At 54.6% G+C, this 15,955-nt stretch overlaps 2 protein-coding genes across 2 annotated transcripts in view; one reads left to right on the top strand and one right to left on the bottom strand.

Moving 5' to 3' along the window:
* LOC122390767 (constitutive coactivator of PPAR-gamma-like protein 1 homolog) overlaps positions 1-8,476 on the bottom strand; it is a 41,816-nt gene extending 33,340 nt beyond the window's left edge. Inside the window, exons 1-7 of the mRNA XM_043384023.1 lie at positions 8,468-8,476; positions 6,871-7,114; positions 6,147-6,580; positions 5,347-5,511; positions 4,730-4,964; positions 1,564-1,767; positions 534-607 (exon numbers count right to left, since the gene is read on the bottom strand). Of these exons, the coding sequence (XP_043239958.1) occupies positions 534-607; positions 1,564-1,767; positions 4,730-4,964; positions 5,347-5,511; positions 6,147-6,580; positions 6,871-7,078 (1,320 nt within the window). The 5' untranslated portion in view covers positions 7,079-7,114; positions 8,468-8,476. The remainder of the gene's footprint in view (positions 1-533; positions 608-1,563; positions 1,768-4,729; positions 4,965-5,346; positions 5,512-6,146; positions 6,581-6,870; positions 7,115-8,467) is intronic.
* A 4,232-nt stretch (positions 8,477-12,708) lies between these two features.
* LOC122390782 (transcription elongation factor 1 homolog) lies at positions 12,709-14,974 on the top strand. Its single transcript, XM_043384056.1, has 2 exons — positions 12,709-13,171; positions 14,079-14,974. Exons 1-2 carry the CDS (start codon positions 13,056-13,058, stop codon positions 14,209-14,211), a joined length of 249 nt encoding a protein of 82 aa, XP_043239991.1. The 5' UTR covers positions 12,709-13,055; the 3' UTR covers positions 14,212-14,974.
* Positions 14,975-15,955: the final 981 nt, after the last annotated feature.

Genomic DNA, 15,955 nt, shown 5'->3' on the forward strand with positions numbered 1-15,955 from the left:
TCCGTCCGCCGGATGTACTGCTCCTCCGTCCGTCTAGTGTCCGCCGGTCCGTTTGCCCGTGTCCGTCTGTGTCAGTCTGTCCGACCGATGAACTGCTCTGTCGGTCCATCTGTTTCTCTGTCCACCCGAGCGACAGTGTCTGTCTGAACGTCTGTCTATCCGTCTTCCCATCGGCCCTTCCCTCCGTCCGTCCGTCCGTCCGTCCGTCCGTCCGTCCGTCCGTTCGTTCGTTCGTTCGTTCGTTCGTTCGTTCGTTCGTTCGTTCGTTCGTTCGTTCGTTCATCCGTCCGTCCGTCCGTCCGTCCGTCCGTCCGTCCGTCCGTCCGTCCGTTCCGTTCCGTTCCGTTCCGTTCCGTTCGTCTGCCTATCTGTCTTTGTATCTGTCTGTCAGTCTGTTTCTGTCTGTCTCTGCCCACCCGGTCCCCAGTCCCGGTACGAGTGTCGGTGACCCCTCCCCCGGTCCAGTGGCCGGCGCACGCGGCGCCGACCTCTGTCTCGGGCCGCGCTGCCCAGCGCCCAGTCGCTCCACTCACCGCGCTGGAGTGTCCGTTGGCGGGCCGGTCGTCGCTGTACGAACCGGGCGCCGTGCCCGGTACGTAGGCGTCCACTGGCGGCCACCAGAAGACTGTCAGAGCGGCGGCGGGGGCGCCACCGTACGGACCACGGGGGACGGGAGGGTACGGACCACGGGAGGCGGGAGGGTACAGGGCACAGGAGACGGGACCGTACGGACCACGGGGGACGGGAGGGTACGGACCACAGGAGACGGGAGGGTGCGGACCACGGGGGACGGGAGGGTACGAACCACAGGTCCAGACGGGACCGTACAGAACACAGGAGACGGGAGGGTGCGGACTACAGGAGACGATAGAGTAGGAAGGGATCACAGGGATCGGGCCACAGGGGAAAGGAGGGTATGGACCATAGCGGACGGACAACAGGGGACGGACCAAAGGGGACGATAGGGTAGGGACCACAGGGGACCGAATGGGCCACGGCTGCAGGGACGGAATGGACCACAGACCACAGCTCCCAGGTCACAGGCACGTGAAGGATCGACCCCAGGTCAGCTCCAGAACAGGGGAAGGGTATCTCACAGGTCTGCAGAGATCACCGGTGAACAAATCGGAACGCCGTGAGACCACTCTTACCACAGCGACAGACAGACCTCAATATCAAAGAAACCGTTGTCAAAATATTCAATTAATGTTACGTTAAACAAGTAAATTAACTGCAAACAAAACCAGATGGGCCGGAGTGAAACAAATACACGCCGTCGTACACTGCACATTGCTCCAGGTCGGAAAGATACCGCAGAGTCTGAGGAATAAGACCCTGGGACTCAGACCCGCCCCGACACCCCACCGGTCCGTCCCAGTCCCAGACCTGCTTCCCATCGGCCCTGTCCCAGACCGGCCCCGGCACCCCACCAGCCCTGTCCAACTCCCCACCAGCCCTGTCCAACTCCCCACCAGCCCCGACCCCCCACCAACCCTGCCCGACACCCCACCGGCCCTGTCCCAGACCCGGCCCAACTCCCCACCGGCCCTGTCCCAGACTCACTGTCCAATCCCAGCAGTCCGAACCTCCTGGCCAGACAGTCGGCCTGCTCGTCGGTCCGGCCGCCCGCTCGTGTCTGCGCGGCCGGCGCCACGTCGAGCACCGACCCCGGGTCCGAGGGCACCGACGGCGGCCCCGAGAGCGAGCCGCCGCCGGCGTCCGAGCTGCGCTCCGCGGCCAGCACCGAGCAGCTGCCGTTCAGGGCGCCTGCGGGCGGGCGGACGGCCTGAGACAGCGGCTTACCGACAGTGTCACAGGGAGAGACAGCGGTCACAGACAGTGTAACAGGGAGAGACAGCGGCTTACCGACAGTGTGACAGGGAGAGACAGCGGTCACAGAGTGTCACAGGGAGAGACAGCGGTCACCTACAGTGTCACAGGGAGAGACAGCGGTCACCGACAGTGTCACAGGGAGAGACAGCGGTCACCGACAGCGTCACAGGGAGAGACAGCGGTCACCGACAGTGTCACAGGGAGAGACAACGGTCACCGACAGTGTCACAGGGAGAGACAGCGGTCACCGACAGTGTCACAGGGAGAGACAGCGGCCACCGACAGTGTCACAGGGAGAGACAGCGGCTTACCGACAGTGTCACAGGGAGAGACAGTCAGGAGACAGGAGAGACACAAGGAGAGACAGCGGTCACAGAGTGTCACAGGGAGAGACAGCGGCCACAGACAGTGTCACAGGGAGAGACAGCGGTCACCGACAGTGTCACAGGCAGAGACAGCGGTCACCGACAGTGTCACAGGGAGAGACAGCGGTCACCGACAGTGTCACAGGGAGAGACAGCGGTCACCGACAGTGTCACAGGGAGAGACAGCGGCTTACCGACAGTGTCACAGGGAGAGACAGCGGTCACCGACAGTGTCACAGGGAGAGACAGCGCCACAGACAGTGTCACAGGGAGAGACAGCGGCTTACCGACAGTGTCACAGGGAGAGACAGCGGCCACAGACAGTGTCACAGGGTGAGACAGCCCGGTCACCGACAGTGTCACAGGGAGAGACAGCGGTCACCGACAGTGTCACAGGGAGAGACAGCGGTCACCGACAGTGTCACAGGGAGAGACAGCGGCTTACCGACAGTGTCACAGGGAGAGACAGCGGTCACCGACAGTGTCACAGGGAGAGACAGCGGCTTACCGACAGTGTCACAAGGAGAGACAGCGGTCACAGACAGTGTCACAGGCCGGAGAGACAGCGGTCACTGACAGTATCACAGGGAGAGACAGCGGCCACAGACAGTGTCACAGGGTGAGACAGCCCGGTCACCGACAGTGTCACAGGGAGAGACAGCGGTCACCGACAGTGTCACAGGGAGAGACAGCGGTCACCGACAGTGTCACAGGAAGAGACAGCGGCTTACCGACAGTGTCACAGGGAGAGACAGCGGTCACCGACAGTGTCACAGGGAGAGACAGCGGTCACCGACAGTGTGACAGGGAGAGAGCGGTCACCGACAGTGTGACAGGGAGAGACAGCGGTCACCGACAGTGTGACAGGGAGAGACAGCGGTCACCGACAGTGTCACAGGCAGAGACAGCGGTCACCGACAGTGTCACAGGGAGAGACAGCGGTCACCGACAGTGTGACAGGGAGAGAGCGGTCACCGACAGTGTGACAGGGAGAGACAGCGGTCACCGACAGTGTGACAGGGAGAGACAGCGGTCACCGACAGTGTCACAGGGAGAGACAGCGGCTTACCGACAGTGTCACAGGGAGAGACAGCGGTCACACACAGTGTCACAGGCCGGAGAGACAGCGGTCACCGACAGTATCACAGGGAGAGACAGCGGCCACAGACAGTGTCACAGGGAGAGACAGCGGTCACCGACAGTGTGACAGGGAGAGACAGCGGTCACCGACAGTGTGACAGGGAGAGAGCGGTCACCGACAGTGTGACAGGGAGAGACAGCGGTCACCGACAGTGTGACAGGGAGAGACAGCGGTCACCGACAGTGTCACAGGCAGAGACAGCGGTCACCGACAGTGTCACAGGGAGAGACAGCGGTCACCGACAGTGTGACAGGGAGAGAGCGGTCACCGACAGTGTGACAGGGAGAGACAGCGGTCACCGACAGTGTGACAGGGAGAGACAGCGGTCACCGACAGTGTCACAGGCAGAGACAGCGGTCACCGACAGTGTCACAGGGAGAGACAGCGGTCACCGACAGTGTGACAGGGAGAGAGCGGTCACCGACAGTGTGACAGGGAGAGACAGCGGTCACCGACAGTGTGACAGGGAGAGACAGCGGTCACCGACAGTGTCACAGGGAGAGACAGCGGCTTACCGACAGTGTCACAGGGAGAGACAGCGGTCACACACAGTGTCACAGGCCGGAGAGACAGCGGTCACCGACAGTATCACAGGGAGAGACAGCGGCCACAGACAGTGTCACAGGGTGAGACAGCCCGGTCACCGACAGTGTCACAGGGAGAGACAGCGGTCACCGACAGTGTCACAGGGAGAGACAGCGGTCACCGACAGTGTCACAGGGAGAGACAGCGGCTTACCGACAGTGTCACAGGGAGAGACAGCGGTCACCGACAGTGTCACAGGGAGAGACAGCGGTCACCGACAGTGTGACAGGGAGAGACAGCGGTCACCGACAGTGTGACAGGGAGAGACAGCGGTCACCGACAGTGTCACAGGCAGAGACAGCGGTCACCGACAGTGTCACAGGGAGAGACAGCGGTCACCGACAGTGTGACAGGGAGAGAGCGGTCACCGACAGTGTGACAGGGAGAGACAGCGGTCACCGACAGTGTGACAGGGAGAGACAGCGGTCACCGACAGTGTCACAGGGAGAGACAGCGGCTTACCGACAGTGTCACAGGGAGAGACAGCGGTCACACACAGTGTCACAGGCCGGAGAGACAGCGGTCACCGACAGTATCACAGGGAGAGACAGCGGCCACAGACAGTGTCACAGGGTGAGACAGCCGCCAGCGACATTATCACCGCTTGAGACAGCGACTTACGACTTACGACAGTAGCACCGTGAGAGATGAACTTTGTACAACTTCACTGCGTTGTCATATTAATTTCATAAGTTTAACAACTGGGTGGGGTGCACTGACAATTAATGGCGACAAACTGTCCCACATAAACCACCACTGAGCGGCGGCCACCCCCAGGCACCGCGGGGCGCGGCGCCCCACCCACCGCTGAGCGATTTGTGCCGGAAGTAGCCGTCGCGCGACCCGTCGCCGAAGTAGGCCACACTCTCCTTAAGCCTGGCCACGCGCGGGTCGGACGCGTCGCCGAAGACGCGCTCTCCGACGGCGTCGAGCCGGTCGACGGAGGGCAGCGAGCGGACGAACTGGAGGACGGCGCCGACCAGCTGCAGCTGCAGCGCGGCGTCGGCGTCCGGCGCGGCCGGGGTGCCGGGCGGCTCTGCCTGCCGACCGAGGGGCGCGGTCACTGCCGACACCTCTGCAGAGCTCCCTCCGACCCACAGTCCAACAGCGGCAGGCAGTGGCCCTGGCCCGGTCCCGTCTGCCGCCCCGCTGGCTCGCCCGGTCCGCACTGACCCTGTCTGACCCTGCCTGCCTGTCTGTCTCACCCACTCTGACCCCGTCTGTCTGACCCGCTCTGACCCTATCTGACCCGGTCCGCTGACCTGTTCCGACCCTGCCTGCCTGTCTGACCCCGTCTGACCCCCTCTGATCCCGTCTGTCTGACCCGCTCTGACCCTGTCTGACCCGGTCCGTTGACCTGTTCCGACCCTACCTATCTGTCTGACCCGCTCTGACCCTGTCTGACCCGTCCCGCTGCCTCACCCTGGCCTGGCTGGCCTGCAGCAGCGACTCGTGGAAGTCTGCCAGGTCCTGGTCCGTAAGCAGGAAGTTGCCCAGCAGGGCGGCCAGCAGACTGAACCGGTTCGGCTGCAGGTCCAGGCCGCGCGCCACCTGCTGCAGGATGAACTCCTTCGTCTCCAGCGTGCCCTGAAGAGGAGCGGCACACCCACCCAGTGTCAGGCGGCATCGGTGTCAGGCCAGTTCAGCTCTGGCGTCCCAGCACCCCCGCGTCTCACTCGGGATAACAGACCGCTGTCGCAGTTCATCCATTTACCTCGTAGTGACCAGTGACCACACCCAATCTATGACCAGAGGCAGAGAGGCAATTCTTGGTACTGAGTCAGTAAATGCTGGCTATAAAGTGGGTATAAGTGCAAAGAAAAAGATAAAAGGTATAATAGAACTAAATAAAAAATAATATGATAAAGGCTCACAAGGCATTTACCTATCATAGTACGTCCACATCACGGTGATCTACGTTAGCTGCGGTAGCTGTGGTAAGTAGCAACGGAGGAGGTCCCGGAGACCAGCGTGGCGGCGGCCGCCAGAGGCGCCCAGAGCCGACAGGCTCTGGACAGATCCGACAGGCTCTGGGCGCCTCTGAGACACTTCACTAAGAAGCGGAGGGAAAGACAACAACAACAACGCTTTAGCTGTGTTTGAACGCCGTGCCAGTCAGTGACAGTGAGCTCCACGGGTGCAGTGTGTACTGGTACGCGGCACGGTACGTATGGTACCTACCCCGCAGAGCCGCCGGCCCCAGGCCGCTGCCGCCGTCTTACCTTGTATGTGAGTTTGAGCTGCCGGGCCGAGAAGAGGCGCGGCGGGTTGAGCATGATGAACTCGGCGTCCTCGGCCACCAGGCCGTGGTAGCTGTTCTCGTGGCAGAACGCCATCACCTCCTGGCGGTGCTCGTCTGTCGAGCAGAGCACCTGGACGTCCAGACTGCGCAGCGCCAGCCGCAGCGCGCTGCGCAGACACGCCGGAGCCGTCCACCACACCTTGGGCGGCGGCGTGGCCTTCACAGACAGGTGCTTGAGCGTCTGGTTGATGTGTCTCCGCTGGGCGTGCTGGCGGCCCACCCACTCGCGCATGCGCGGCAGCTCGAGCGCGCCCGAAAAGAAGACGGCCAGCTCCATGTTGTTGGTGCGGATGGTCTGGATGAGCACGGTGAGGAAGTGCATCATGCGGCCCCACTCGCCGCCACACGCCCAGTCTGCCGGCAGCGGACCGGCGGCGCGGCCGTCAGAGTGGAGCGCAGCGCCCGCAAACGGGGCCAGCCACATACACAGCTCAGCTCATACCCGCTCCGGCTTTAACACGACCTTATCAAAATACAATTCCATAATCACACTGGGGTCCTCTAAAAAAGTACAAATATCGGAATAAGAAGATATCATAGACCAATCAACAACTGCATTCTCTTTGCCAACTATCGAAAAGGGACTATCGATCCAAAGCGAGCTGCCTGCCACCCCGAGGAGTGGCCGCTGCCGCTGAGCTCACCGGAGAAGAAGCCGCCGTAGAGCCGGTCCAGGCACGACTCGGCGTCCAGCACCAGGCACAGCTGGACGGCCGGCGGCGGCCGGCGGCGCGCGCTGGGCGTGCGCGGCTGGCCCAGCGTCACACCGCGCGCCAGCTTCAGCAGATCGACCGGCACGCAGGCCGACGGCGCGTGCACCTCAATGTACCTCTGCAGCTCCTGGATACCCATCCTGACAGTGGGGCGCCGTGAGCGGCCACAGAGCTCCTGAGGGGTGGCGAGAGGGGACAGAGTGAGGGTGTCGGGGGTGGGGGGTGGGGGGTGCCCGATGGATGTCTGAAGAGGCGATGAAGAAGACGATAGATGAGGCAGATCTTGCTACTGGCAGAGGCTGACTAGGAAATGCTGGATGGTGCCTGGCACAGATGGGAACTCATTGCTGCAGCTAAATCTTGATTGTGACTTAAAGTGCAGCTTATCTGGAACAGGAGTGAAGGCAAATCAGGTTCAATACAAATTTGGGAACGAAAAACCCAAATATGGGAACAACCCAAATATGGGGAAGGTTAGTTTATAGGGTACCTAGGTTGTAGGTTGGTAGGTTGTAGGTTGATAGGTTGGAGGTTGGTAGGTTGTAGGTTGGTAGGTTGGTAGGTTGTAGGTTGGTAGGTTGTAGGTTGGTAGTTTATAGGCTGGTAGGTTGCAGGTTGGTAGGTTGTAGATTAGTAGGTGTAGGTTGGTAGGTTGTAGGTTGGTAGGTTGTAGGTTTGTAGGTTGTAGGTTGGTAGGTTGTAGGTTGGTAGGTTGTAGGTTTGTAGGTTGTAGGTTGGTAGGTTGTAGGTTGGTAGGTTGGTAGGTTGGTAGGTGTAGGTTGGTAGGTTGTAGGTTGTAAGTTGGTAGGTTGTAGGTTAATATGTTAGTAGGTAAGTATGAGTAAAAACATTCTTATGCCTTATTTTTTCATTTGAATGCTAGGATGCATAGAAAAGATTAAGTTTTCTGATTTTATGACCATATATGGTCATCGCCCCGCCCACTCCAGCTGTTGATTGGCTGATCCAATTTTAGTTTGATGCCTCATAGTTTCCCCAACTGAATTTTGATTTTGCCCTCCCCAGCAAATCCAAGATCTCCAAAGCTCTGATGTCTGGTGATGCTGATGCCTAGACCGACTAGCCAATCCATAAAACAAGGTAAATTGATTAGCATGAAAATGCCTCCAATCTACTGGTACGCTCAGTTTAACCACAATATGTAGAGGATCGAGTTCAATTTACATAGCGCACAAATGCATATGACTCGCTCTATCGTCTGGAAGAAGATAGGCCCCTCTTGCACGGTCGGAGACACAAGTCTTGCACAAGTCAAAATCATTTTCATGTGATTCTAAATTGAAATGGTCCGCAGAGCCAGACTCTGCCGCATACCATCAATATTGAATATGAATCTCAATCTTAATACGTTGCAAAGTTTATAAACTGAAACATATTCGTCCAAGGAGACTGCGAATTCGGGGTTAGTCTCCGCGCAAGAGGGGCCTCCTATCTCAATCTTCTTCCAGACGATAGATTGAGTCCATTTAATTCCCACAATCCACTACCCAAGGCCCTATACCACTACCTCTGTCCTCACTCACCCAGGCTCTCTCTATCGTCTGGAGGGTCTGGAGGTTTCGAAAGATGCTCTCCAGAGATGGCGCTAGTAAGTTTGGCTGACATGACGTCATGCTTAAAAGTGATGGGTTTTGTGAGAGCAAATGTAATAATAGTTGAAAATTTTGTAGTTTTGCTTAATTGAGAAAAAATAAATATACAATTGTTCAAAACAGCGTTTTCCTCATTCATCTTTCATTGTTTTAAGAGGAATATAGACAGTTTAAATCTTTTTTCTTGACCGCAATTCGCACACGCACTAAATTAAAAGCTGGAGTTTTGTGCGTTCGTAAATTGTGATTTGAGAAAATAAATTGACAATAATCTTTTGCATTTTTGCTTTACAATCATTTTTCAATGCAGATAAATGCATAAATTATTCGAAAATAGGCATATCTTTGAAATATTATGATTTTCCACAAGCCAATTTTTCCAAAAACTTGAACTACCTACAACTGGCGAGCGCATCCAATAATCTGGATGTCTTAGGATGAGTTCGTCATTTTTTCCCAAGGAAATACGATACAGTTTAAGCTACATTACCGAGTTATTAGTGTACTTTTGCCAATGAATTAATAAATAAATGACAACAATTAATCTAATTATCAACCATACTCGGAAGAATTTTCTTCGCATAAGCGCGAACACATCCGCGCTTTCATGAAAAGTAACGCCTGTAGATGTCAGGACCGCTGCTTTATGTTTCGCAAGGTGGCGCAGCGCGCAGGGTACCGACTACCGAGGCTGAGGTCTCCAGACTCTCCACCACGATTTAGCTTGGAAATGGCCAATGGGGAAGGTCTAACCCAAAAAACGGACGCCCTTTTACACGGCTGCATAACGAGAATGAATTATTGGCATAGCTGACCATACGTCCCCTCCCCCTCAGCTCAATTGGAAATATCGCCTATTTTCCTTAGCCAGTTATATTCTGACTAATTTCTCACTCTTCCCAGTAAACCTTAACATGCATGATGCAGATGTCCACTGCGTAAGTCGTGTGCTTGCAAGTGTGCCAACTATATAGTGCTGCCTACACTCTACAGTGCCACTGCTTCCACCATTGTTGTTATAATTGGTGATTCTCAGGTCAAAAGTTACACAGTGGTCTCAGAGAACAATCGTTTCAACAAATTAACGATTCAAACCGTTGCATTCTACTTATATTCCGGTCAGTTCTGCTACTAAACGATTCCGGCAAAACACTCTTTAGGTTATGTATTAGCGAACCACCACACAAAATTCGCCCAATCAATGGTCAGTTATTACTGCTGGGCTGAACCGTCATACGCTATATAGCCTATTGCAGTCAATATTTTCAGAACGATACCGACTGACGAAACACAACGTATTCGCGGATTCGCACAAACGTTGGCACCCAGGTGGCCTGTCAGCAGCCGCACAAATTGAGATGGTACACCGTGAAGCATGCCTTTCCACAAAGGCACAAGCACAGGGACACAAATTCTCAAAAGCTAAACTTATTCCAATACTGGTCAAATACTAATAGGCATAAAGTTTTGAGGATTTCTCATGTTCATTCTTCTTTCAACACACGCGGCAGACTGCAGCAGAACATCTCACAGAGCTGCGCTGGATGCAGTCATGAGCTGGGACACGGTTTGTGACCAATGACCGATCGGGGGTGCCAGCCTCCTCCCGGCACGCGATGCACTGGCCGCCGCGCAGTCGATGTCGGGGCACCGCCGGCATTCGCCGACAGGGTTTCATCCGATTCGGTGTATTGGTGGCAGCCCGAACAGTGACCCACGCGAAGCTGGTGGACGTCGATGGCCGATGAGCGATGCCCTTCCGCGACCGGCGGTGGCAGTCGGTCCCACATCAAGAACAGATACCAGTCATGCGGTCAGTCGGCGACGGCGCGGTCGCGAGCCGATCTGATGGTCGCGCGGTGGGCGTTGCCGACGTCCACCGGGACCGTCGACTGGGGGAGCGCGGCCGCCTCTTGGCCGCCGCCTCTGGTCGGCGCGCTCGTTGCGCTGTGGGACGGCATCCACTGCAAGTCGTTCACTGTGAAGCGGTCGTTTGACCGGACCTGGCAGGCGGGGAAAGGGGGCCTCAGATGAAGTAAAACCATCCCTCAGGCCAGCTTGAGCTGGCTCTCCACCTCACCATGTTAGATAAGCGGACACCCTCGTGATCATCGCAGCGATGATTGCCAATTGGTGTGTCATTATGGGAGGGGATGCCAGCCTCCTTTGCAAGATAGTCTGCCTTCAATATAGTGCAGCCCGACCCATTGCCTGTGGCAGCAGACTGGGCTTGATAATGCAGTGCACCAAATGTAAGCGGCCATCTGTACCCCCTGTGCAGTAGGGCTGACTCAAGAGCCCAGAGTTGCCCTCCCCCCACCATTCTGTGCACGTGATCAGGGCGCCTCTCACACTGCAGCACACTCAACGACTGAGGCACCATCTCATCACTTCAAGGTGGTTCTTGCCAGGAGCAATGCCAGCCACGCACATCAGGTGATAACAGCAGTGTACAACTGCAATCTACAAGCATCCATGTTCTTTCTGGTTTTCTCCTGTTGAGATCCACTGCCAGGGCTGCGGAGTCGATGGATTTTCGGCGACTCCGACTCCGGCTTTCAAAAACCAGCTCCAACTCCGACTCTGACTCCGGGCAGAATTGTCGACTCCCACCGACTCCAACTCCCGACTCCGACTCCGCAGACATAGCAGGGCTGCGGAGTCGACAGATTTTCAGTGACTCCGACTCCGACTCCGGCTCGGGTTTCTAAAATCGACTCCGACTCCGACTCCGGTCACAACTGTCGACTCCGACCGACTCCGACTCCGCAGCCCTGTCCACTGCCATGCATGAACTTGATGGGCTTTTGTTGCGCTCCTCCCATGTGCAGACAGGTTTCTGCTGAAACAAAGCAAAGCAAATGTGATTAATAATGGCCCTGTTTCACTGGTGAAATGTCTGGATGACCATTCTCTGGATGGTCATCCGGACACTGTGTGCACTGGTAGCTACGGCATACCATAGCATCACTCAAATGACGTTGCATGTGATCTCTTAGTTTATGATGAATAGCGTTTGGAACAGAGTGAGAGGTTCTGAAAAACCGTACCAAGAACAGAGGTTTGAGTTCAAATACTGCTAGCATGCTGCTGGTGCTGGTACCACAGCGTGCTAGCGTTCTGGGATGCTGTCATAGCTTAGCGTCACAGTGAAGTTTATTGACACTGCCATGGAAACCCAATGCTGACACACGCGGCGCACTGCAGTGCTCTGCCGTGCAACACCACCCATGAACGTTGGTTGCATGACCAGGATCGGAGCAGTGTGGCAGACAGTGATGTTAATTTTAATTGCACTTCCTAGAGATTAAGAAGTTGTTGGTGAAATTGCTCTTCATTATTCCTATTACCATTGTCTAAATTTCACATTTCAAGACAGCATCAGCATTGACATGTTATTTAAAATAAGGTTTAGACTTCAGGTGGTCCCGGGTTCAGCTATTAAGAAGAACAAGGGCAAAAAATTGTCAAAAAAATATTTTAAAAATATACCTGCCTTCATCAACACCTCATCTAATCACATATCTCAATACAATCAAACAAAGATGGGTTAAACAACAAGGCCCTAAAAGCAAAAACCGTTTGAATAACAATGTAATATTTTGCAACCGCTGCACCATTACTGTCACGTACGCTATCCCTAGATTGGTTGCTGGTAAGTAGTGGTTGTCGTCATCAACTCGTCATGCAGCAGCTGATTGGGATGGGCGGGGCCTATTTTTATCCAGACGATAGAGAGAGCCCTCACCCACCGGCTCGCAACCACGCGCCACGGTATATTGATATAGAGAACTCCACGCGCAACAACTCGCAATCCAACAACTCGGTATATAGGGCCTTGCTCGCAATGTGCTTGAGCTTGGCTTGAGCCAAGGCAGCGAGCATGTTGTGAAAAATGCTATTGTGTTCAGCACAAGGCTGGTATATACGTCAATACGTGCAAAGAAAGCGGGAAATGACGTAAGTACGGTAAATACCCTTTTTCTTGCCCATTAACAATTACGAAAGATAGTAAAAGAAAATGATTTTTTTACAATAAATGGAATTCTTAATATGATAATAATGCATTGCAGAGCTGAAGCGTAATGGAATATCTTTTTATCTTCGACTTGTCTTGCAGTAATGGGGTTTTTCGACAGCCTGATATTACGTCACATTTTGAAAAAAATTGTTTTCTTATGAAAGTTGTCTGATATTTTGCTTGAAACTAGTTAATAATACAAAAAAATGAATCAACTCTTCCCTGACATTAAAAAGTTTTAATGCGTGGGTAGGTTAGCACAGGGTATATTGGTTAGCAAAACATTAGCAATTTCCTAGAATAACACCGAGCGTGGAAAAGAACACCGACGAAACCGGCGCACATGAGGAGTTATCCGTGCATGGCGTTCTGCGCATGAAGCGTTTTTGCGTCAGCGTGCTTGTTGTTTGGGAAGTCTGTTGAGTATTGTCGCAACATTTAAGCACATTTAAGTGAGCATTTAAGTCACGCCAAGCGCTGAAATGGGTCGAAGAAAAAGCAACAGGAAACCACCACCAAAGCGCAAGAACATTGAGCCATTGGATCTCCTCTTTAACTGCCCGTTCTGCAACCACGAAAAAAGCTGTGAAGTGAAAATGTAAGTCATAATTATATCAATTATACATCTTCGTAGCACCATTTGCTTTAAATTCATCAGGTGCTTGTTCATGAGGTACAATCGCTATAATGGTTCCTTTATAGCAGGTCCTCATTGCATCCTATCCCAAAAAAAAGGTTGCCGGCCTCCGCTCACTATGCTAGCCGAGATCCTGGACATAAGTCTGACCATTCTTTCAAATTTGTGCAGGTGTAACGGTCTCAAATAAATGCTGCAGTGCAAGAACACAACTCTAAATGCTTGGTACCCCCCGTAAAGTCATTTGTGGTCCTCCCCCGATCAGCATTGACTTGGCAGGCTGAACCAAGCGAGGCCATGCTTGGTTCACATCACATAGAATGTTCAGGCTAGAAACTGGTGATACTGATGACACATTTGGGGATCAAACCCAAGACCCTGAAACTGAACCCTTGCAAGGCAAGGCCTCTTCTATACTGTGAACAGCTGGGGGGGGGGGATAAGACCCTAAAATTAAAAGAATGAGCTCACCATGTCACTGTGCATCATATGATATGCTACCTACTTTACTAGCTTGATTGTTCTTTTTTTAAAGTTCACATACCCAGTTCAGTCAGCTGCAGTGTCCCCAAAATTGCCAGTTTGGTTGGGAAGTGACATCCAAATGAAAATAATTTTCACTCTCACCCCCAATTTTTCAGAACAATTTTTACCCCCAATTTTACGGGCAGGTTTTTAACTGCCTCCATATTTCCTTCAGTTATCTTTAAAAAGCCCACACAACCTCGAACATTCATATATAAAACAATCAGAACATTTCCATCATCTAAAAATCGTAGTTTTCATAGATGATGAAGAGAGAAAGCAGACAACCCGCGCAGCGACTGACGGTTTGAGTGAGTTGTCACCATTGGTCGCTGTGTTGCAGGGATAAGGCGCGGAATTCGGGCCGTGTAACGTGCCGGGTGTGCTTGGAGGACTTCCAGACCAACACCAACATCCTCTCGGAGCCGATCGACGTCTACAACGACTGGATCGACGCCTGCGAGTCGGCCAACTGACCGGCGCCGCCGCCTGCCGGCTGACGGACGCCGGACCGGGTCCTCCACAGGCAGGGTCTGACGGACGCCGGACCGGCGCCGCCACCTGCAGCTGACGGACGCCGGACCGGGTCCTTCCTGCTGCTGACGGACGCCGGACCGACGCCGCCACCTGCCGGCTGACTGACGCCGGACCGACGCCGCGACCTGCCGGCTGACGGACGCCGGGCCGACGCCCGACCTGCCGGCTGACGGACGCCGGACCGACGCCCGACCTGCGGCTGACGGACGCCGGACCGGCGCCCGAGTCGGCTGCGTCGGCCGGCGGCCTGTGAGCCGCGGAGCGTCGTCATCGAGCAGCCCGCGGCGACGGAGGCCGGCGCCGCGGTGAGGACGGTGTGGGGACAGCCAGCCGGTCACTGCTCGTGTTGGTAACGCTGGCCGCGGACGTCGTCCGCTCGGCGCCGAACAGGGGGCGCGGGGGGGGGCCGCCCTGGGGCCCATTCCCGTGTCTGTGGGCAGTGGCGGGTGCATCTGTTGACCGATTGTACTGAGTTTCTATTGCGCATATCACGACCATTGTAGAGAGCAGTGAGTTCGGTAAAAAAAAAAAAAAAATCGGTAAACAAATTACGGCCGGACTTATCCGGAGAGGGACCGATAACGGTGACCGGATTCTCAATCCTTTCGGTGGAACTATTCGTCATATGGCAGTCGCAGTCATGTTAATGCATTGATCATCATCATGTGTCACGTAAATCAATAAAGTTATTGATACTATCTATTTGGACGGCGTGTTTTGTTATCGCCCGTGCGACCAGCCCGTGTCTGCGTTCAGCCACCACAGGCTGGTCGGCGGACTGCGCCCCTCACTGAGGAGTCGCGCCTGCTCGGCGGCGTGCAGCGACTGTGCCGTGGCTGCTGGCTGGGCGCGGCGCGGGGCGCGGGACGGCTGTGTGCCCACCACTACCATCGAACACCGTCCGTGCAGGCCGCGCGGTGGGTCTCGGCGTCACGGCCGGGCGACTGGAGACGGGCCGGGTCAGGGTGACCCAGCTTCCGTGCTCCCTAAACCACTCAGTAACAGAGGAAACGTCTAGCTTTAATCCGGCTGCTGGAGGAGCCATCGGTTATTCGGTTATTTCCACGCAATGTGACAGTGTCGGCTACTCTACTGTCAGATGTGTCGGTGTCGTCTACTCCACTGTCAGATGTGTCAGCTACTCCACTGCCAGATGTGTCAATATGGCTTGTCACCGCCCGCAGCGGTATTATTTACCATTATCAGAGCGCGAGTACAGTTTCTCGAGCTTACAAAATCAGTGATAAATTTGTGCTAAGAATAAGTAGAAGACTCTCGTTTAATCCAACCTTGATTCGAACCTTAATTTTGAACCCAGTCTCGTTTTATCGTGTGTCGATTAGATTATTTGTACTGCCTCGATTGATTCATTCAATTATGCTCATTCATTCATTAATTCGTTTTTGCATCGCTTCGTCTCGAATCTCGATCATAACTTCTTTCATTCATACCTCATTCATTCACATCATAAGTCATAACATCATATTTCACCTCATAACATCGACTCGTCCGTAACATGGCTACTCCACTGTCGGATGTGCCGTCATCTACTCCACTGTCAGGTGTGGCAGTGTCGGCTACTCCACTGTCAGATGTGTCGGTGTCGTCTACTCAACTGTCAGATGTGTCAGCTACTCCACTGTCAGATGTGTCAGTGTCGGCTACTCCATTGTCAGATGTGGC

Source organism: Amphibalanus amphitrite, unplaced genomic scaffold (genome assembly GCF_019059575.1).
Source record: "Amphibalanus amphitrite isolate SeventyFive unplaced genomic scaffold, NRLGWU_Aamphi_draft 000408F_arrow, whole genome shotgun sequence".
NCBI lineage: Eukaryota > Metazoa > Arthropoda > Thecostraca > Balanomorpha > Balanidae > Amphibalanus > Amphibalanus amphitrite.

Bases quoted from the DNA above. Each gene is read 5' to 3' on its own strand.
- LOC122390782 (XM_043384056.1), top strand. From the start codon at position 13,056: ATGGGTCGAAGAAAAAGCAACAGGAAACCACCACCAAAGCGCAAGAAC. The intron at 13,172-14,078 runs GTAAGTCATAAT...GCTGTGTTGCAG, and splicing joins AAAAGCTGTGAAGTGAAAAT to GGATAAGGCGCGGAATTCGG.